The 24,253-nt window shown below is 39.7% G+C and overlaps 1 protein-coding gene across 1 annotated transcript in view; it reads left to right on the forward strand.

The window, feature by feature from the left end:
* VAV3 (vav guanine nucleotide exchange factor 3) overlaps positions 1-16,887 on the forward strand; it is a 370,216-nt gene extending 353,329 nt beyond the window's left edge. Inside the window, exons 25-27 of the mRNA XM_073592989.1 lie at positions 2,510-2,639; positions 13,902-14,053; positions 15,849-16,887. Of these exons, the coding sequence (XP_073449090.1) occupies positions 2,510-2,639; positions 13,902-14,053; positions 15,849-15,890 (324 nt within the window). The 3' untranslated portion in view covers positions 15,891-16,887. The remainder of the gene's footprint in view (positions 1-2,509; positions 2,640-13,901; positions 14,054-15,848) is intronic.
* Positions 16,888-24,253: the final 7,366 nt, after the last annotated feature.

Genomic DNA, 24,253 nt, shown 5'->3' on the forward strand with positions numbered 1-24,253 from the left:
GTGTCCAACCATAGCAGGAGCAGGTCGCCGGCGGTTTGCGCACGCGCCCCAGACCTGGAAGTGGCCATGATGTACCTGTACATGATTTTGCGCTAACGGACCGCCCTGCCACAGTAAAAGTACGTGGAACAGTCTGGAAGCGGTTAGAGAAAACACCTTTTCAAAATAGGTCCCCACTGAATGATGCTAGTTATTTTTGTTTCAGTATGCAACAAAGTACAGAGGGTAATCTGGTTATATGGTTATCTTGATGTATTCTTTAACTGGCCCAAACATTTCTAAGGTAGCAATAGTGCCAATGTTATCTCATGGTGCAAGTTCTTGTGTTTATTTTCAATTCTCTGTATCCCTGTAGAGCTCCCTTAACTTCTAGATAGCGGTAGTACGTGGGATCTAGAGGTCTAAAGAAGTCTAATTTAAGCCCCATTCCTTGTCAGCTATATGTCAAATGCCAGAGTGTATACTGCCCACTGAAGTATTGGCATTTATCAATTGTTTATAGGGAGCAGAGCTAAGCACCTGGAATAGAAATATAGGTTCCAAGGAATCCCTACTCCTAGAACCTAAGGAGCTCCACAGAAAACAGGGATCAATTTGAAGAATAACACATGTACTTGCACTCACCACAGGCAACAATTTTAGGTTTCCACTGGATGGTAAAGCTTGTTGAGCAAGTTTACTTTCTCTTGTAAAGATATTTTAACCCTTTTGCTGTCAGGCCCTGCACTCCACTTTCCAACTCTGGTAGACCAGACAAAACCAATTTTGCAATTTTTCCATTGTTTTTGTTTTTTTCTTTTGACCCTTACAGCTTTCAGATTTTGTGAAAGATCCCCAAGACCATACATTTTCTAAAAGCTTAGGACCAGAGCAATAAAAAGGAGGTGCTACTTATTTTTTAGGCCCTGTGATATTTGCGTAAATGTTTATCAAAACAATATTTTCACTAAAAATACACATAAATTATTATTTGCGAACACAAACACAGCAGAAAATTCCTGCTAAATTCCTACTAAATTTAAAAGCTAAAACTGTATTATGTTAATAAATAACAAATAATTGTACATTTTAAATCGCGCCTTTTTGTGAGTTTGTAAAATACCCCCCAAACCATACATTTTCTGAAAGCAAATGACCTGTAAAAAAGTCATGTGCAACTGATTTTTTTAGGCCTCGCAATGGTTGTGCAAATGTTTATCAAATTGCTATGTTCACTAAAAATGCATTAAAATCATTATTAGACACAAACGCAACATAACTTACAAAATTCCTGCTAAATTCCCACTAAAGCCTTATTCACATGGAGCCTACTAAGGTGTATACACATTGAGGGCTGTGTTTACTCGTACAGGGATGTACGGTACACCTGAGCCCATTCGTGTCAGTTGGGATGCAAAGGCTGCATTGGCACAGCCACTGCTCCCAATCTGACATCCGTGTGGGTGTAGGTGCATGGCCCTGAATGTAGACAGTGTGAGCTCAGGGACATGCATCCAGACCCACACGAAAGTCCAATTGGAGTAGTGGCTGTGCCCATGCAATTGCTACATCCCATTTGACATCAATGGGATTGCCTGCACATGGATGCCCAGAACACCTGTGCATCCCAGTGTGGGTAAACACAACCTCCCAGGATAATGCTGTAGTATTTCCTGTGTGAACAAGGCTTTACTATATGTTTTTTTATTTTATTTTTAAATTTTTTTGTACAGGGTTTTTTTTTCTTTTTTGGGGGGGGCTTTGGTGAGACATTAGTGTTCCAAACCGACCTCTGTGTCTCTTTTTTGAGACAGACAAAGGAACTGAAGACATAGAGTCCTCGGTTCCTCTGCAGGCTCATGGGATTGGTGAGGGGGGGGTCCACTAAAGGAAGGGTCGGAACTGTGTTTTTTTTATTTTTATTTTCCTCTGTGGCTCCCCTGTTGCACCTAAAGCCAGCTGGAGGGGGGGGAGGGAAGCCAGAAGCCGCAGGGAATCCATGGCGGAACAGTGTTGTGGGATCAGTGCGTGGGGTGGGAGAGTCAGTCGTTCTGCAGGGATAGGTGTGGTGAGGAAGGTGGAAAAAAGAGTGGTGGTGGGGTGCATTGTAGGTGAGTAGCTCTGATCAGCGTATTGATAGTCGCTAATTAGAGTTATTGGCTTGCTCAGCAGATTCTGCTAAACAGTTTTGCTATAAGCTCATGGTCCCTGAAGTGACCATGAGCTTATAGCAGAAGGAGGAATGTCAGGTCTGTATGGCATACGAACCTGGCCAGCTGGAAGCGGTTCTGTAGGTCCATATGCGGCATTTACCTGGCAGCGAAAGGGTTAAAATTGTACTGATTATATCGACTAATTGTGCTATTTGCATCACATGTACCCATTTTGAACAGAGAGATGCCAGGAAGAAATGAAGAGTGTCACATTTTACTTAGTGAATTGTATCTTTAGTGTGAATTGTCATTAAGTGTTATTAGTTATTATTATTGCTCTCGTATCCATCTTGTTTTTTGTTTTGTTTTTTGTACAGGAGCTTGTAGAGTATTATAAGCACCAGTCTCTTCGGGAGGGTTTCAGGAGTTTGGATACAGCCCTTCTTTTCCCTTACAAAGCTGTGGAAAATCAAGCTGGCCATGCAAGTAACAGATCTTCTGGGATGTGTAAGTATTCATCCATTGACAGCCCTGTCAGGCATGATACTTCATTAATTATCTTAGACTAGTTCCCTTTTTATACAGAAGCATTTTTTGTTCTGTAGAATTAAAAGTACCAGGTACAAATTATACTACTAGAAATAGTTCAGAGGTCTTCTCTAGACAAGGAGAGTCTTTTATATAACAGATGTGCTTGGATAATGAGCAATATTAACATGTCTTAGATGGATTTACAGGATATTATCTATTTTTAAATACTCGCAGCACCTGAAAACCTCTTTGCAATAGTAGTCCAATAGCTGGAGACAGCTGTAGTTATTTGTTGTCATCTGAGTGTGTAAAAAAGCAGCCCGGTTTGTTCATTTTTGAACATTGCTAAATAAGAATGATTTATTGCCCTATGACAATCTGTTACTTTCTAACTTAAGTACTATAGATGGCCAATCGTTTGCAGAGACCTGACAATCCCACCATCAAAATATGACCAAAAGTTTGTGAACACCCCTGTAAATTATTGAGTTCAGGTTTAATGCTGCTGCAACTGAAGACATTTTACACCAATTTGCACTTCTGAATTTGTGGCAACAGTTTGGGGACAGCCAATGGTCCTTTTCCGTTCCCACATGACTGTGCGCCAGTGCCAATAATACATGGTTTGATGTATTTAGTATGGATGAACTTCAGTTCACCCCAATAAACACCTTTAGAATGAACTGAAACCCCAAATGAGATCAAGGTCTTATATTACATCAGTACCTGACCTCACAAATGTTCCTTTTGATAGAATTTATACAATTTCCCACAAACACACTCCAAAACCTTGTGGAAAGTCTTCCCAGAAGGTTAGAGGACAATGTATAAACAAAGGAAGGGGGTCAACTCCATATTATTGTCAGAATTGAATAGAATTGGATGTCCTATATAGAAGAGATGGTCAGATGTCCACAAACCTTTTGCCACATAGGGGTTGATTCACGAAAACTGGAGAGAGCAAAATCTCTGGTGCAGCTCTGCATAGAAACCAATCAGCTTTCATTTTTTTTTGTCAAGGCTTAATTGAACAAGTTGAAGTTAGAAGATGATTGGTGATCATGCATAGCTGCAGTAAATTTGCACTCTCCGGTTTTAGTAAATCAACCCCACAGTGTATATTCATACCTACATATATATTGCACATTAGGTCTCCTTGCCTTTCTTTAATTTGCAAAGTGTAATTACTTATAACAACCAATAAATGTCAATGGGGTTACAACTTTACAGATATGTACTATTATAACGCAGTCATAGTGCCTAAAAAATACCTTTCTGCTGCTTTACTCATAATTAATGACAACATTTTAACTCCTTTCTACTTGATTATGCATGCATTTCTATAATGCAAACATCTGGAAAAACCAGACCACAGTGTTAGGCAAAACAGAGTTTAATCAAGATTAATAACTATGAAGCTATGGAGGAGGACTGAGCAGATTACAACGAAGAAGCCCGATGACAGCAATCTCCTAAAATGCATTTGAAAGGCGGAAATCTACAAGCCTGATTGTGATCAAAATGGCTGGTGATCTGTTTTACCATATTTACATTTAAATAGATATAAATCCTAGCAGAATGACATTTTGGATGGTTAAAGCACTGTGCATTATAAACAAAGGCTATTTCATTATTAAAATATATTATCATAAACAGTTCGCATTTTTGTCTTGAATAAAGGACTTCTTTTTAACTTTCTATCATCCTTTGTTGCATCTCAGTGCTGCTGATCAAATGCAGCCTCTTTTCTGCCCTTTTCCTGTCTACATGTATGCCAGCGTTGCCTGAATAGAATTTCTCAGTGTGGTTTTCCTGATGGTGACAACAGTTGACTACCTGCTTAATGTGTGTGGAAATGTCCACTTGTGGTCTCCATTGGAAGCCCATGTGATAGGCATGACAATGTGACAGGAGTACAAGAGACAGGAGTCCTGCTGCTTCATTCCTAGAAGCTGGTCACTATGAATAAAATAGGATCTCTGAATGGAGGATGGGCAGATGATTGATATCTCAGCCTCCTCCATTCATAGACCTTGTTTCATGCAAAGAAGCTGTAGCACGGCTTCTATGAATAGCAGAGCTGAGCGGAAAGGTCGGTATAGTCAGTCTGTCTTGATAAGAGCCTGTGACAACCTCTTAGTTGTAATAACCCCCACTACATCAGAAGATTGCAATGGGGGTTGGGGTGGTGCCAGGGAGTTAATGGATGGAGGAGGATTTTAACTAAGGCCTTGTTCACACTAGCAGTTGAGTGGTGGGAAGACCCTGTGGTTTAGACAACTTTTTACGGTTCCCCAACCACTAGTTTGGCTGCAGAGGCAGAAGCCGGGGGTGTAAACATCCCATGGCAGAAATAATACCCCCTGTTGCCTTCAGTGGCAGTAGCAGCCATTGAGTATGACCCAATAAAGTTAATGGGGCTGCTCTGCCAACGCCACCACAGCCTCATGCAAAAAGGCTGAAGCAGGCGGTGCGGAGGCAATACGACGCCTCCGTGCTGCCTGTCAAATGCAAACATGGATCGCTCTTCAGAGATCAAAGCATGTGTGAACAAGCCCTAAAAATGAGGAATGTCCCTTGTGCTGATGTTCCTGTTTTTAATTTTAGCTACACTTAGGCTTTAATCCTATGGTGATTATGAATGCCAGTACAAACTGGATGTGTTTTAGAATTGACTACACATTTTACAGCTTAATAATACAATCTCCTTTATAAATACAGTGCATCCGGAAAGTATTCACAGTACTTCACTTTTTCCACAATTTGTTATGTTACAGCCTTATTCCAAAATTGATTCAATTCATTATTTTCCTCAAAATTCTACAAACAATTCCCCATAATGACAACTTGAAAGATGTTTGTTTGAAATCTTTGCAAGTTTATTAAAAATAAATAAAAAAAAAAATCACATGTACATAAGCCTTTGCTCAATACTTCGTTGAAGCGGTGCCTGGTTTCCTCCAGACATGACGCTTTCCATTTAGGACAAAGAGTTCAATCTTTGATTCATCAGACCATAGAATTTGGTTTCTCATGGCCAGAGTCCTTCAGGTGCCTTTTGGCAAACTCCAGATGGCTTTTACTGAGGAGTGGCTTCCGTCTGGCCACTATACCATACAGGCCTGATTAATAGAGTGCTGCAGAGATGGTTGTTTTTCTGGAAGGTTCTCCTCTCTCCATAGAGAAGCACTGGAGCTCTGTCACAGTGACCATTGGTCACCTCCCTGACTAAGGCCCTTCTCCCCCGATCTCTCAGTTTGACCGGTCGGCCCGCTCTAGGAAGAGTCCTGCTGGTTATAAACTTCTTCCATTTACAGATGATGGAGGACACTGTGCTCATTTGGGACCTTCAATGCTGCAGAATTTTTTCTGTACCCTTCCCCAGATCTGTTCCTCGATACAATCCTATCTCAGGTCTACAGACAATTCCTTGGACTTCATGGCTTGGTTTGTGCTCTGACATGCACTGTTAATTTGGGGCCTTATATAGACTTATGTAGACTTTTGTCTTGAATAAAGGACTTCTTTTTAACTTTCTATTATCCTTTGTTGCATCTCAGTGCTGCTGATCAGATGCAGCCTCTTTTCGGCCCTTTTCCTGTCTACATGTATGCCAGCGTTGCCTGAATAGAATTTCTCAGTGTGGTTTTCCTGATGGTGACAACAGTTGACTACCTGCTTAATGTGTGTGGAAATGTCCACTTTTGGTCTCCATCAGAAGCCCATGTGATAGGCATGACAATGTGACAGGAGTACAAGAGACAGGAGTCCTGCTGCTTCATTCCTAGAAGCTGGTCACTATGAATAAAATAGGATCTCTGAATGGAGGATTTCCAAATCATGTCAAATCAACTGAATTTACCACAGGTGGACTCCAATCAAGTTGTAGAAACATCTCAAGGATGATCAGTGGAAACAGGACGCACCTGAGCTCAATTTTAAGTGTCATGGCAAAGGCTGTGAATACTTATGTATATGTGATTTTTTTAGTTTTATTTATTTCATTTTTTAAAAATAAATTTGCAAAGATTTTAAACAAACTTCTTTCACGTTGTCATTATGGGGTATTGTTTGTAGAATTTTGAGGAAAATAATGAATTTAATCCATTTTAGAATAAGGCTGTAACATGACAAAATGTGGAAAAAATTAATACTTTCCGGAAACACTGTACCATCAGTACATAATATAAAGCCTTACCTAACTGGTTAAAAATGAAATGTATGCTTTATATAGGTTAGGAGACATCATGTTTGAGCCATTTTTTAGTGCATGCATGATATACTTTAGCTATAACTGGTAGCTGTTATTAATTAGGTCTAAAGCAGCTGCAAAGTCACAATTTATGAGTTTCAGTACAGTGATATTAGGACAGCAACAAACAAAGCAACTTGACATTTGTCAAAATGCTACTTTAATAAGCATAGATTGGATAAACATATATATCCATATAATACTTTAGTTATCAGTTTCACACAATAGCATTCATAGACTTCCTGTGACTGTACTGTTGTTGTTTTTTTAACTGCCAAGAAGAGCAGGGAGCCTGTGAGTGAACTATGCTTTGTTTGTGAACTGAAGGAAGTATGGCTGTGCTACTTATTGTCACTGTGGGCCTATTTATAAACGGTCAGGAATCCATTTCTGACAGTTTAACCTACTTATAAAGCTTCTCTGGGCAATCTATTCACTCATTTGTTCCCATATTTCAACACAGGTGAATATAATTCAGCAAAATACATTTTTGTAAATGGATTGTGTCGGGTCATAAAGACTTTCCATCTGTCATTTGTTGATAATTTACTCCTGCCTAAGCCTAGACGCGGTTATTTTGCCGATCTTTATAAATAGGCCCCTGTGGATCATAGTTGTGCTGCTTAGTGATGCCGTGTAGATCTGGGGCGGTTTAATTTCTAGCGACTTCGTAAAGCAGTTGTGACACTGGTCTTTGCTTGTCTGTCTTCTTTCAAAGCCACGTCTGTGCTGTGTGGGTTTGCTTTTGTTACTGCGCCTGAGTACAGCTTTGTGCCCCCCTCCACTTCTCCCTTCTGGTCAGGTAGCTATTGCACTGCTTCTTATTCCTTTTGCCTGTGCCTCACTGTCATGTACAAGTTGCCAAATTTTGACATTAATAAAATCATAGTGATTGCATGTTTTCTGCTGCCAGTCCGAATCAAAAATGTGTTTTTCCTGTGCCACAAGTGTCTGGTGTCCACACAAACAGAATAGTATGTGTATTCTTACAGTGTAGTAAATAAAAAAGTTGGCCAGTGCATCCTAAAGCCATTGTTTAGAGACTACTGGAGGGCGCTAAAAGGGTTTACTATTGCAGGTGCAAGAAAAGAAAAAATTATGTTTGCATTTTTTTTTCATTACACCAAATTGACCCATATTTTTGGGTTGGTAGAGGTTTATTTTAAAAATATGAAGTACTAGTTGTGACCAGTAGAGAGGAAAATTCAATTAAAGCAGAGTTTCAGGCAATAATTGAACTCCTAATGCCGCGTAAACACGACCAGACTTTCCGGCAGAAAAGGTCAGACGGAATCATTTCATCGGCTATTCCGATCGTGTGTGGGCTACATCGGACTTTTTCTTTCGAAAAACCTAAAATGGACCTAAAATAGAACATGTTTTAAATTTTTCTGACGGAATCGGGAAAACCGTTCGTTTGCATGCTATTCCGACGGACCAAAAACGACGCAAGGGCAGCTATTGGCTACTGGCTGTTTAACTTCCTTTTTCTAGTCCCCTCATAGGTGTTGTACTTCACCGCGTTCTAAACGATCGGACTTTGGTGTGATCGTGTGTACGCAAGTCCGTTTCAGTGGAAAACCGTCAGAGTTTATTCTGACGGAAAAAACAGTCATGTGTATGCGGCATTAGAAACCTAAACCACACCCCACTCCCCCCCTCCCTCGTTTTTGAATATATTTTATTTTATTTTTTTCATACCTTTTTCTTGTATTTTCTTTGGAAATTTCCTCCTGCAGGGCCGCAGCGCAGAACATCACTTCTGCGTTTTATTTTTGGCCCTCCTCCTTCCCCCCATCGCCTTCTGGGACCTGTGTGTGTCCCAGAAGACAAAGGGACCATTCAGAAAGCCCCGCTCGACTCGCGCATTCGCAGTAGGAAACAGGCTGTGAAGCCGCAAGTCTCCGATGCATGCTAGCGCATACTAGCTCATTATGCCTTTGTCTTGCAAGGTTTTTTTTTTTGGGGGGGGGGGTTCAGAGGTTTACAACCTCTTTAAAGAGACACTAGGGGAGATTTACTAAAATTGATGCACTCAGAATCTGGTACACCTGTGTGTAGTAACCAATCAGCTTCTAGGTTTTATTGTCAAAGCCTAATTAAACAAGCTGAATTTAGAAGCTGATTGGTTAATATGCACAGCTGCACCAGATTCTGTATGCAGTAGTTTTAGTAAATCCCCCCCTAACTGTCACCTTGTCAATGCAGAATAAGGTGGCAGTGCCATATGTGGGGTAAGACGAAAACAGACCCAGGGATTCAGATGTGGATATGGCTGTGTATGGCCTCAGCCAGTGCTGCTCCGGCCACGCCCCCTGACATGTTTTGCCCCACCTACCGGGGCTTGGTCACAGAGGTTGCAGTGGCAGTGTCTTTAGAAATATCCAAAGCCAAGTGTTTGTGCTTTAGATATGCTTAAAAGTGAATCTATACCGTTTTTTTGTTTTTTTTTGTTTTTAGTTTTGGTTAATATGGGGGAAGGTTTTACACCATTAGAGAGATTTCCCCACACTTTCTGAAAAACAGTAAAAGTCTGACAGAGGTTCTCGCACTCTCCTACTTAAAGGCTAATGCCGTGTACACACAAGCGGAATTTCCGACAGAAAGAGTCCGATGGGAGCTTTTCATTGTATATTCCGACCGTGTGTATGCCCCATTGGACTTTTTCTGTTTTTTCTGTCGAAAATTCAGACGCACTTAGATAGAGAACATGTTCTATATTTTTCCGACGGAACAAATTACTATTGGAAAAACCGCTCGTCTGTATGCTGTTCCGACGTACCAAAAACGACGTATGCTCTGAAGAAAGTACGAGACGGAAGCTATTGGCTACTGGCTATTGAACTTCTGTTTTCTAGTCCCATCGTACGTGTTGTACGTCACCGCGTTCTGGACGGTCGGAATTTGGTGTGTCCGTGTGTATGCAAGACAGCTTGAGCAGAATTCTGTCGGAACTCCATCGTAAAAACCTTCAGAGTTTATTCCGACAGCAAAACCGGTCATGTGTACAGGGCATTAGTCTACCTTTTACGAAAAAAAAAAAAATAAATGCATATACTGTAAATTTGCAGGAAAAAAAGTGCATTTATGTTTTGCAAATGAGCCTCAAAAGCATTGCAACCCCAATCAGTAGATTGCATGGTGCAATGGCAGGGTCCTTCAGATTCTTCCTCCATCTCTATGCCCATACCAAGGTACAGACTTTGTTAGAGAGTTGGAGGAAGTTTCAGTGGGCTAAGGGATGCAGTAATCACCGCCTTCGTGTTCCATTGAGAGTCTGTCTGCCATGGGGGAAGATGGGACTTTTAGTATATTCATTCACAGAAAGCTGGAACAAATCTGACAGCTGTTGTGGGGAAAAAGAATTCCTGCATGCTGTCAAGTAAAGGGGTAAGGGGGTTGGGGGGTTCGATTTGCACCATGTTACATGCTACTCGCTAAATACAGGTATCACTTGCATGATGCAAAAGGTGGATAAAGTCTTTAACATAAAAAAATACATTTTTACTTTTGTCTGTATTGCTTTTAGAGAGATTTCCCCTCACTTCCTGTTCGGGGGGCAACCTTTTTTACAAGACAGGAAGCAAAGCAATCTCTCTAATGGATCCTCCAACTGTGGTAAAACTGGACAGGAGTTCGAACCCTATTTGGCTATAGATACGCTTTAAGATATTACAGATGAACAAGGCTGTGTGCCTACATAGAAAATATAATACTTTAGTGGTCTCTGAATGCTGAAGCTGGGAAACACGGCTACCACTAGATCATAAACCAGAGCATGCAATCATTATCCTTGTAAAAGTTGGCAGCTCTGTAACTGGTGACGTATATCATGCTGTGTGTATGACTGTTATTGGAGCCGTGTTTAGGAAATTTCTTATACTCTCTTTATCTTAGCCTTTTTAAACCATGTCAGCCATTGTATATATCCATGTACAGCTGATTTTTGTCAAGTACTAACAATTACTATGAGCAATTAAAACAAGTAACATCATAGCTCAAAAACAAGATAAAAGATAATGTCTTCTAGATTGTAAATGTTTATTTGATACTGCATTGTGAGTACTGTCCTACGACTGAGGAAATGGCAGTCCAGCAGTTATAGTCTATGGTTTGTTTACAGAGTATGTATGTATTAGGTGTGTCCATGTCAGGCATAATGAGAATGCTTCAACAGAATGAATGCATGTAACATACAAATCATTTTCAAATGCATGATATCAACAACTAATAATTATTCATCTAGCATAGTATATTCTGTTCATTGAAAACAGAATGTTGTAATGGTAACGTTATAATGATCTGTTACAGGTAGCAAGGCAAATAACTAATATTATTTTAAACCATACCTTGCATGAAATACAAGGTCTGCTTATCCTGCAGCCCTCTCCACGTAAAAACATTCAGGCTATGTTCACACCTTTGAGGCGCATTAACACAAGCATATTAACGTGCAATATTTTGTGCATTAATGTACACTGTATTGTCAAAACCATTGGGATGTCTGCCTTTACATGCACATGAACATTAAAAGCATCCCAGTCTTAGGGTTCAATATTGAGTTGGCCCACCCTATAACTGGGCTACCCTAACACAACATACACTATATGACCAAAAGTATTGGGACACCTACCTTTACACGCACATGAACGTTAATGACATCCCAGTCTTAGTCTGTAGGGTTCAGTAAAGTTGGCCCTCCCTTTGCAGCTATAACAGCTTTAACTCTTCTGAGAAGGCTGTCCACAAGGTTTAGGAGTGTGTCTATGGGAATGTTTGACCATTCTTCCAAAAACGCATTTGTGAGGTCAGGCACTGATGTTGGACAAGAAGGCCTGGCTTGCAGTCTCCACTCTAATTCATCCCAAAGGTGTTTTATTGGGTGGAGGTCAGTTCCTCTACCCCAAGCTCACTCATCCATGTCTTTATGGATCGTATTTGTGCACTGGTGTGCAGTGATGTTGGAACAGGAAGGGGCCATCCCCAAACTGTTCCCACAAAGTTGTCCAAAATGTCTTGGTATGCTAATGCCTTAAGAGTTCACTGGAACTAAGGGGCCAAGCCCAACCCCTGAAAAACAACCCCACACCATAACCCCTCCTCCACCAAATGATTTGGACCAGTGCACAAAGCAAGGTCCATAAAAACATGGATGAGCAAGTTGGGGGAGGGGGGGCACTTGACTGCCTGCACAGAGTCCTGACCTCAACCCAATAGAATACTTTTGGGATGAACTAGAGCAGAGCCTGTGAGCCAGGCCTTCTCGTCCAACATCAGTGCTTGACCTCACAAATGCGCTTCTAGAAGAATTGTCAAACATTCTCATAAACACACTCCTAAACCTTGTGGACAGCCTTCCCAGAAGAGTTAAAGCTGTTATAGTTCCAAAGGGAGGGACAACTTTTCTGAACCCTACAGACTAAGACTGGGATGTCATTAACGTTCATGTGCGTGTAAAGGCAGGCGTCCCAACACTTTTGGTCATATAGTGTATGTTGTGTTAGGGTAGCCCAGTAATTTGAAAAAGCTCCATGGGGCACTGAAACCCACCAAAAAAGATAACTTTTTCAAAGGCAGCAGAATTTACGGTATGTGGTGGTGCGCTAAAAGGCCCATGCTTTGACATGGTGCCATTAGGCACTGCAGCACCACAACATGCAAAACGTGCATTTTCACAAAGTGCTGTAATGCACACATCCTCACAATGCAAATATGTGAATGGAGTATTAGGTAAAAAAGAAAAAACTAAAACACTGGAAGAAAAAATATGAAAAAAATCATTGAAAGATAAGTGGACTTTGCATTCCCTTGCAAGATCCACCTTAATTGGACCTGTCACAGGCCTAGCCAATTTATTGTGAGCATATTTTAAAAGTAACATAAGCAAAGGTTGCTCACAGTGAAAACCACATGCCAAAATTATTAGTAGAATCAGAGATATAAGCAGGTATAATATATAAATCAACATTTTTTTGGTTATTACCAAGTATCATTGCTATCACGTTCCTCCAAGTAATGGGTATTCCCATTGCTCCAAGTGGTTTTCAAAGCAAAGGAAAGTTATTCTTTCCTTTAAAATACATAGATATCAAATATTACTTGGAACACAATTTCACTATTTTGCATAACAATGTTTTTGGCCCCATAGGTGAAAAACTGCTCTGTTCTATAAACAGCTGCTAGAATAGAAGGGGTTCATTTAAAAACATGTACAGATGATGCATCTGTCACTTTTTTTTTCTTAATTTTTCAAGGTTCAAATGGGGACTTGCATTTAAAAAATGGATGACTAATCAATCTGCTGGGCTATTGAATTCTTAGATTTTTGGTAACTGTGGCTGTCAGAATGCCTGAAGAGAGACTGCATCTAATTGGATCAATCTTCCACCTGGCCCCTTTGTACAGGAGGGGGCTGACAGAGCCCCCCACTATGCAAAATTTCAGTTCGTTCATCAGGAACCGTCCAAAATTTAAACAAAGTATGGCCAGCTTAATGATTTCTTAGTACACTGCCACACAAATCAAAAAATAATTTGTTAGAAAAAGGCATGCCCTCAATTTAATATATATTAGAAAAAGATCAACATTTTATGCAAGTTGTAACTAACACGTACATCTTTTCTTCTGTTTTCAGTTATGTTTTTATCATTAACAAAATTCATCTGTTGTATTCCTGTCAGTAAAGCATTGTGGTATATTTGGGCACTATATGACATAAAAATTACAGATAACTTCCTTCGAGAGACATGGCATGGACACGTTCTTAGCAAATATGGATATCATAGAGGTTTCTTGTTTACCACCTATCGAGCTGTATATAACAGTTTCGTTTGATAATGTAGTTCCACTGTAAACCTGTTATTTTATTTTAAAATACGTTTTGTTATCATAGACTTTGTTGATATTGCTCTCCACATGTCAGATTTGAATAGTTGAATGCTTGTTTTTATTATTCTTGCTCTAATTCATTTCCTGTGTTCTTCTAGTCCTCAATCCTAAGGTTCTAGGTATTGCCATTGCTCGCTACGATTTCTGTGCCAGAGACATGAGAGAGCTGTCCCTGTTCAAGGGTGATGTGGTGAAGATCTATACAAAAACAGGGACAAATGGCTGGTGGAGAGGGGAATCTAATGGAAAGGTAAGGAAGCTGGAAAGGTTGGAATCCAGTAGGGTAGAACCAGTCAAGTTTCTGGATATGAACATGACTTGATAGAGGACATATGATAAAAATAGTCCTGATTTACAAAAAAAAAAAAGGAAATGCACATGAACAACGAGAAATTGCTATAAGGATATCTATGACCGTTTTATTCTTCAGAGTTTTTACAGTCTCCTTTATTGATATTTGTATGTCATTCTGTCTTGTTTCTGTCTGAAATGTACATGGAAAATAGCTAACAGATGTCAAATAGCCATTAAGACATTAGGGAAAATCACATTTTCCTTTTAATTAGGCTGCTAATGGGTGTATCTGCTTTATTTTCATTTGCTGAGGCATTCTTCTCCGTATTTACTATTGTTCAGTGTCTCACTAAACTGTCTGACCATTAAACTTCCATCGTATAGTATTCATTTGTGTACCCTATCCACGTGTTCTTAAGCAATGATCTCAGATGGTCTGCCTAACAATCAAAAGTTATCAACACTCATTCTCACACTTGAATTTATCAGCTCACTTCTTTACAGTGCTATATGGCGGGGCAGCCTTTGTCATGGTATCTTTTCTTAGTCTCTAGGTGTGTAAAGGCATTACTTTTTTTTTAAGTTCTAAAACATCATAAAATTACCGCTATACTAGGCTGAGAAGTTATGGAACAACTCTTGTATGTATCCTTTTTGCTTAAAGTTCTGCATTATTTAATAAACTGCAGAGTTTTGAGGAGTTTTATGAGGATACTCTCTCAAGGAGGAACTAAACTCTGGAAGCTGTACTTAAAAAAGGCAGGCAGAGGGAAAAAGTCTACTCACCATTATTGTCTATGATCTCTATGTAGCTGATCTTTTCTGTGTTATTGACATACCGTGTGTTGTGTCTCTGTTTGGAGGTGGCCAACTTGATAGAGGCAGGCTTTGCTTTCTGTCAAAGTCTCCAGTAAGGTGAACAAGGAGCACAATACCACATCATAGAAACATAGAAAAGTGAAGGCAGAAAAAAAAAACAAGTAGTCCATTGAGTCCGCCCATTTTTTTTATATATGTTTTGTATTTTTTTTTTCGTGAACTTTTTTTTCTAAGTATAGATCTGTGTTTGTCCCAAGTATGCCTAACGCCATTTACTGTTGACTGGCTCACTACTTATGCTGGAAGTTTATTCCAATAATCAACTACCCTTTCAGTAAAATCTTAATTTCTAAGATTAGTTTTGAACTTTTCTCCAGTTAGTTTGAGGTCATGTCCTTGATTTTGGTTTCATATTGAGAAAACTGCCCTCCTGAAAACAAAATTCACCCCCTTGATGTATTTAAAGGTTTCAATCATATCTCCCCTGCCCCTTCTTTCCTCCAGACTGTACTTATTAAGTTCCTGAAGTCGCTTGATATGTTTTATCCCCCAGACCTTTCACCATTATTGTTACTTGTCTCTGCGCTCATTCTATCTTATCAAGATCATTTTGTAAGTGAGGTCTCCAGAACTGGACACAATATTCTAAATGAGGTTTAAGGGTAATGGTCAGGCAAAATTTACACTTCTGAATGTCCCCTATAACATAGGAAGCTGTTTTCAATAGTGTTAGTATTATAGTGACCGCTACTAATAATACATTTGTGTGTCATGATTATCCATTGATTGCCCATATAACATAGAGTTAGCAGTTATTAAATAAATGTAATTAATATGTAGGTTAGGAATATGTACTAAAAATATGTTTATTCAGACTAAATTTTTAGCATCAGGACATGTAATCATGGCATCCAATTTGTCTTCTTTTTCAGGTTGGCTGGTTTCCATCCACATACGTAGAAGAAGATGAATGAAACTAATCATACATACACTCAGTGGATTCCTGACACCTTAAGACAACTGCCCTTCAAGATCCTGTTTCCAGTCAATGTGGAAAAAAGTAAACCAATATGGTCTTGGTGCAGCTATAAGCAGTCCCTAGATTCTCTACAGGACTAGTCAGCATGCCCATGCAGGAGACCCCAAAGAACCATGCTATACCAAACACCAGAGCTGGCAAATTTTGAGTCGGGGTGGCATGCAAAATTCCACGAGATCTTTCTTTAAATTTCTGTATATAACTTGTATATAAGAGACTTTTTATAAGAAGAACTGTATCCATTTCCTAGTGTAACAAAAAGAACATAAATTAACTTATACATTGTTTTCAAATAAATAGTACTAAAACTCAAAGCCATACCCCAATAGTAGTAACCCTGCTGCTTATATAGCTGAACATAAAAAAGGCTCCTGAGCTGATATATGACACACCTACCCTTGGGACCACTGATAGTCCTTTTAAAAGTGGACCTTTCACCCCAAACCCTGCTGCATGCTACTCTCTGCATACTGATCTCAAACCATCCCCAAGTAGTAGGTTTTAAAAGAAGTATTTTTTTTTCTCCTTTTATGTGGGTTCACTTCTGGGTTCCTAAAGGCACTGGTGATGTAGCCCTGCCTGTACAGATGTCTCCTGGGAAGCCAATGTCACCACTGAACTCCCAGGGGATAGCCTTTCAAAGCTGAGCGATTTCACGAGATTCACTTGTGAGATCGCTGGGAAAATGTTATTTCCCCAGAGATGATGTGTTGCATGAGCAAGGGGGCTGGTACACAGTGACAAATGAATAAATAAAATCCTGTTAGGTTTTGTTAATTCACTAATACATATGTTTATGCATTCTAAAAAATAAAAAACTATTACTGCGCATGCGCAATATTATGTACAGTCAGGTCCATAAATATTGGGACATCGACACAATTCTAATCTTTTTGGCTTTATGCACCACCACAATGGATTTGAAATGAAATGAACAAGATGTGCTTTAACTGCAGACTTTCAGCTTTAATTTGAGGGTATTTAGATCCAAATCAAGTGAACAGTGTAGGAATTACAACAGTTTGTATATGTGCCTCCCACCCTTTAAGGGACCAAAAGTAATGGGACAATTGGCTGCTCAGCTGTTCCATGGCCAGGTGTGTGTTATTCTCTCATTATCCCATTTACAAGGAGCAGTTAAAAGGTCCAGAGTTCATTTCAAGTCTGCTATTTGCATTTGGAATCTGTTGCTGTCAACTCTCAATATGAGATCCAAAGAGCTGTCACTATCAGTGAAGCAAGCCATCATTAGGCTGAAAAAACAAAACAAACCCATCAGAGAGATAGCAAAGTAGCAAAAACATTAGGTGCGGCCAAATCAACTGTTTGGAACATCCTTAAAAAGAAAGAAAAAGACCCGGAAGACCACGGAAAACAACTGTGGTGGATGACCGAAGAATTCTTTCCCTGGTGAAGAAAACACCCTTCACAACAGTTGGCCAGATCAAGAACACTCTCCAGGAGGTAGGTGTATGTGTGTCAAAGTCAACAATCAAGAGAAGACTTCACCAGAGTGAATACAGAGGGTTCACCACAAGATGTAAACCATTGGTAAGCCTCAAAACAGGAAGGCTAGATTAGAGTTTGCCAAACAACATCTAAAAAAGCCTTCACAGTTCTGCAACAACATCCTATGGACAGATGAGACCAAGATCAACTTGTACCAGAGTGATGGGAAGAGAAGAGTATGGAGAAGGAAAGGAACTGCTCATGATCCAAAGCATACCACCTCATCAGTGAAGCATGGTGGTGGTAGTGTCATGGCGTGTGCATGTATGGCTGCCAATGGAACTGGTTCTCTTGTATTTATTGATGATGTGACTGCTGACAAAAGCAGCAGGATGAATTCTGAAGTGTTTCGGGCAATATTATCTGCTCATATTCAGCAAAATGCTTCAGAACTCATTGGACGGCGCTTCACAGTGCAGATGGACAATGACCCGAAGCATACTGCGAAAGCAACCAAATAGATTTTTAAGGGAAAGAAGTGGAATGTTATGCAATGGCCAAGTCAATCACCTGACCTGAATCTGAGCATGCATTTCACTTGCTGAAGACAAAACTGAAGGGAAAATGCCCCAAGAACAAGCAGGAACTGAAGACAGTTGCAGTAGAGGCCTGGCAGAGCATCACCAGGGATGAAACCCAGCGTCTGGTGATGTCTATGCATTCCAAACTTCAGGCTGTAATTGACTGCAAAGGATTTGCAACAAGTATTAAAAAGTGAAAGTTTGATGGATGATTGTTAATCTATCCCCTTACTTTTGGTCCCTTAAAATGTAAGAGGCACATATACAAACTGTTGTAATTCCTACACTGTTCACCTGATTTGGATGTAAATACCCTCAAATTAAAGCTGAAAGTCTGCAGTTAAAGCACGTCTTGTTTGTTGCATTTCAAATCCATTGTGGTGGTGTATAGAACCAAAAAGATTAGAATTGTGTCGATGTCCCAATATTTATGGACCTGACTGTACATACATCAGCAGTGGGCCAGCAAAGGGAACCCAGAAAAAGAAGTCAACCACCAATGACATTATTTTTTTAAATGGTGGCATGAGAGAAGGAGAACAAAGGCAGGGGAAAATCAGATGCAGAGAAAGGGAAGGGGTGCGGGGTGGGTAAGGTCCGCTTTATGTTGGTACAAGCTTTCATTTATCTTCTAGCATCTGAGACAAAATCAAGATGAGATTTTAGTGAAAAGTCTATAATTCACTTTGAACTCCCAGTATAAACATTGTACAGTATACCCATTACTGTTGTCCATGTTCTGTAGTCCTACTTTAGCATCAAACCAATGTTTTTTTTTTATTTATTTTGTACCTCCACATAGTAGTTGTAAATATCTGTTCTACATTATATCAGCAGTGGAAGTCTTCTGTGCATACACTAATCTTTGTCTCTATATGTAGTGCTCAGTTCACTTAAAACAAAAGTAGTGGTAACATAAATTCTGCATTTTTTATCATCATTTCAGAAAATATAATTATATTACTTAAATGATGAAAAACATACAAAAGGTTTCCATGGTCAACAACATCTATTTCCTTTTGCTATTTTCTATGCATTTTCCAGTGAAAAAATATGAAGCCACAGTGTCCATAAACTTTCAGTGGTTGGAAGACATAAAGGGATGACCTTCGTGATGAATAAGAGCTGGCAAAGAGAAATTTCAAGCTGAAATCTGGGCTAAGCAAATATAGTCTTAATACAAGAGTCATGCGCATTCTTACTTGAATCTTGTGTCCTTTGTGTATTTCCTCCAGACTGGTACAGTAATCTGTTGTAAAATAACAGGCATTTTGCCTGTGTGCAGGAACTCCCTGTAATAAAGACCCGCCATTGCTGCTCTCATTTTGTGCAGAGAAAACATCAAGAAAAAAAGGACTGTGGGACTTTTTAGGTGTTACAGATGGGTGTATAACATGTACAACAGATTTTTTTTCTTTTAAAAGTGTTTTTATTTTTTCATTGTAGCAATATTAAAGACCCATTAAAAAAACTGGAGTAGAGAATTCAAGGTTAACCAATGAATTTACAGCCAACACTTGCAATTTAATCATATTTCCACAGGAAGATACCCTCAACGACCCCAATAGTCAGCATGATATATATATATATATATATATATATATATATATATATATATATATATAAAACTTTCTCAGACCAATGGCTTTGCTTTGTCGGAAAGCTGTTCATGTACTGAAGACTGTCCATCAGTGGAATACACAAGACTCAACTTCTGCTGAGGGGAAGAAAGCAACAAGGGATAAAAAAAACTTCAAGGAGGGGAACCCAATGGAGCTAAATTGTAATGGTCATTTAAATTATCTGACTTCAGTTAACCACTTTATGACCCAGGTTATTTTATTTATTTATTGCATGTATTTATATAGCGCCAACTCACATTCATACATACACATACTAGGGCCAATTTAGACAGGGTCCGGTTAACCTACCAACATGTCTTTAGAGTGTGGGAGGAAACCGGAGTACCCAGAGGAAACCCACACAGGCACAGGGAGAACATGAAAACTCCAGTTAATTTATTTATGGAATAAATTCAAGTAGAACAGCACCTTTGTTTCAAGAAATGCTTAAAGTGGTTGTTAAAGGTTGTAAACCCTCAAGGTTTTTCACCTTAATACATTCTATGCATCAAGGTGAAAAACCTCCTGTGATGCACCCAAAGCCCCCCTTTTACCTTTTACTTACCTGAACCCAGTCTTTCCAGCGACAGGGACGAGCACACCAGCTCCAGCCGGTGTATCGGGTCCTGACTGGATAGATTGATAGCAGTGCAGCCGTTGGCTCCCGCTGCTGTCAATCAAATCCAATGACGCAGGGGTCGGGGCTGAGTCCTGCTGTCTTTGTGAATAGACGCAGCAGCAGGACACGGGAGTGTGCCCACTGAGTGCCCCCGAGGGAGAGCAGCTCTCCAATGGGGCACTCGAAAAGAGGAGGAGCCAGGAGCGCCGCTGAGGGACCCCAGAAGAGGGATCAGGGCACACAGAGGAGGGAAGTATGACATGTTTGTTTTAAAAAAAAAAAAAACCTTTAGATAGGGTGGTCACGTGACCGCCCATCATTCTCCTTCCCTGGTCTAAGAACTACTTTGGGGGGGCTAAGATTTCCCTCTGATGTCAGCTGGGTGGTCACGTGACCGCATATCGTTGATGTGGATTAAGGTATTTAGGATTACAATTTTGCAAAAACACATACACTGAGTTGTATAAAATGTTTTAACAGAGGGGCTGCCAGTAATTGAGAACAAAATCTTTACTGCCACACGGAATAGCGGCGGGGGGGAGGGGGGGGCAGAGACGGCTCACAAACAGGAGCTGACAGGCACAGAGGAGGGGGAGAGAGGAGAGCAGCGGGCTGACAGAGGCACATAAACTAACCACGTTAATCAAGGCTCAGCACCCATGATTACCGTGGTCAGGACACAGAGGGTGACACAGGAACTGGCAGGATCAAGCCAGGTTTTTTAAAGCAAAAAGGGACACATGACACCGCAGAAGCACTATGCATTTAACATGTTTTAAAAATAAATAAATAAATAATACAGCGCTGCGTAGAAAGTGAGTGAACAGCTGCCAACACACCCATAGACCCAGGCAGTAGATAAAAATATATAAAAAGTGTAGCGCTATAAACTCCTGAAAAAAAAATATGATTGAATAGGTGACATTTCAAAACCAAATAAAGTGTGTATATAATGACGTACCATATGGTTAGATATAATATGAAGAAGCCAGATACATATCTATATAATATACAAAGGTGTGAAATAATGTGTAAAAAAAACCCTGCAATATTAGTGTAGATTAAGAATAATACACTGTGTATATAATATATAAACTATAAAGATATCAAAACATGTGAACAGTAATACAAAAATAAATGATAAAAGTCCAAAAAATTCTAAATAGGATTGGCACCACAAGAAGCCAACATATTAAAGTCCACCAACAGTATAAAGGGAGTGAAAAGGTCACCACCCAGGATTTTAGGGGGCTTACCAGAAGTAAATGACTTGGAACGACTTATGCCGGCCAAGTCACAAAAGGCTGTGAGACCAACAGGTTACACAAGTGTAGTAGTGTGAGGAGGCTGTGTAAAAGCAACCAAAAGTCCCAGGAAAGGCAATGATGGTAAGAAAAAGCTGTCACCTGAAGATATTAAAGGCTTACCAGAGGTTATTGACCAGGGGAGACTTATGTCATCCAAGTCAAACAGGCATGGTGACCAACTGGTCAGAAAGGTACTTCCCCTTTAAATATCCTCAATGGAATCCAAAACAAGGCGACTTTAGCGTCCACAGTTATTCTCAACAATCGTGGAAAAAATATCTCAATGGAAGGCCACAAACGAATATTTATATGCCATGCGAGAAATGGATGAAAGAAACTCACATAGCGTAATAACGTAAACACTAGTTTATTAAAAGTATCAAAAATAAACTCACATTTTCGTAGATCATCAAAAATTACATAGATCAAGTAGCGGTAATTGTGAAGGGTCCACCCAATGCGTTTCTGCTAAAGAGATGACGGCTCTTTAGCAGAAACACTTTGGGTGGACCCTTCATAATTACTGATACTTGATCTATGTAATTTTTGATGATCTACGAAAATGTGAGTTTATTTTGGATACTTTTAATAAACCAGTGTTTACGTTATTACGCTATGTGAGTTTCTTTCATCCATTTCTCGCATGGCATATGAATATTCGTTTGTGGCCTTCCATTGAGATATTTTTTCCATGATTGTTGAGGATAACTGTGGACGCTAAACATTCACCTTGTTTTGGATTCCATTGCGGATATTTAAAGGGGAAGTACTTTTCTGACCAGTTGGTCACCATGCCTGTTTGACTTGGATGACATAAGTCTCCCCAGGTCAACAACCTCTGGTAAGCCTTAAATATCTTCAGGTGACGGCTTCTTCTTACCATTATTGCCTTTCCTGGGAATTTTGGTTGCTTTTACACAGCCTCGTCACACATCTTCTATTCCAATCTACAATCCAACATGGGCGTTTAAAGTACTACACTTGTGTAACCTGTTGGTCTCACAGCCTTTTGTGACTTGGCCGTCAAAGTCGTTCCAAGCCATTTACTTCTGGTAAGCCCCTAAAATCCTGGGTGGTGGCCTTTTCACTCCCTTTATACTGTTGGTGGACTTTAATATGTTGGCTCCTTGTGGTGCCAATTCTATTTAGAATTTTTTGGACTTTTATAATTTATTTTTGTATTACTGTTCACATGTTTTGATATCTTTATAGTTTATATATTATATACACAGTGTATTATTCTTAATCTACACTAATATTGCAGGGGTTTTTTACACATTGGTTCGCACCTTTGTATATTATATAGATAAGTATTTGGCTTCTTCATATTATATCTAACCATATGGTATGTCATTATATACACACTTTATTTGGTTTTGAAATGTCACCTATTCAATCATAATTTTTTTCAGGCGTTTTTAGCGCTACACTTTTTATAGATTTAAAATGTTTTAAAGGAACAGGATCTTTTTTTTTTTTTTTTTTTAAAGGTTACAACCACTTTAAAGTGGAAGTAAAGGCAAAACCTCGCTAACTCTAAACCTACTTTCAGCCAAATTCTAAGCCTAATATATCTAGCCCTGTAAAAAAAAAAAATTGCTATACTTACCTGTTCTGCATCTGCTCCAGTCCGGTCCCAGGCTTAGCTGTCAGCGGCAGCTTCAGGGTGTAGTCATGTGTAGGAGAGGCAGCCAACAACGGAAGGTCCATAGTAAGTCCATAAGTGATGTCACTTCCCAGGCATTTCTCAGCCGTTGTCGGCTTTCTCCTGCATACAGAGGGTGCCGCTGGAGACCGGACCGGAGCTGTGCAGAACAGCCAAGTATAGCGATTTTGCCCTTTACAGAAATAGATTAGGCTTAGAATGTGGTTGAGCGTAGGTTTAGAGTTAGGTAGGTTTTGCTTTTACCTCCACCTTAAATAACTGATGTCGAAAGTTTCATGTACTGCAGAATGTCCGCCTCAAAAAGTTGGTTACTGCTGTCCAAGATTTAATTAAAGCTTGGACTGACTACTGGTAACTTAATGTATATTATATATCATACCCTTAGTTAGCATTGTTTTCAGCTTAATAGTTAGTTGAGGTAATATGATACAAAACCAGGCAGGCACATTTGCATTCAGCGACCCCCGTCTGCTTCCCCTCATATGGCAAGCAAGTGGGAAAATGTAAAGAGTGCTAAATGGGCAATGATATAATCCCACAGCTGTTAAGGAGCCCCAAAGCTGGGCAGTGCTTGTTATGTCAAACTTGATCAACTCCTGTGGTTTAGCTCTTTGTCTGCCTGACCACATCTCCTCTTCATCCAGGTGCATCCTTGTTTGCCCAAGAGTCTGCGGGTTGGCAGGTCTAAACTCTTGATTATTGTCAGAATTTTGCATTTCAAGAGCATTCAGGTTTGCAGGGTACCCTGGGTGCTGGACAAGCTATGTAAGCATACATGCTGGTGCCCCTACTGCTTTTTATTTAACATTATCAAAGTAACAACAATGTCAGTTTAAAGCTAAAGAGGTGAAATGCAATTTTTACACTGCACCTTAGGTTTTTTCATTCCCCATAGACTATATGTCAGATTATTTCCCCATATTAAGGGAAAGATACTAACTGTAAGGTCTGTTTGAAAATAGGAAATTGCATTTTTACTCCTTTGCTTGCTGTACGTGCAAATCCAAGACCTGTGACATCAAAAGCAAACACAATATATGCCTTTCCGTGTTTT

Source organism: Aquarana catesbeiana, linkage group LG07 (genome assembly GCF_042186555.1).
Source record: "Aquarana catesbeiana isolate 2022-GZ linkage group LG07, ASM4218655v1, whole genome shotgun sequence".
Classification (NCBI taxonomy): domain Eukaryota; kingdom Metazoa; phylum Chordata; class Amphibia; order Anura; family Ranidae; genus Aquarana; species Aquarana catesbeiana.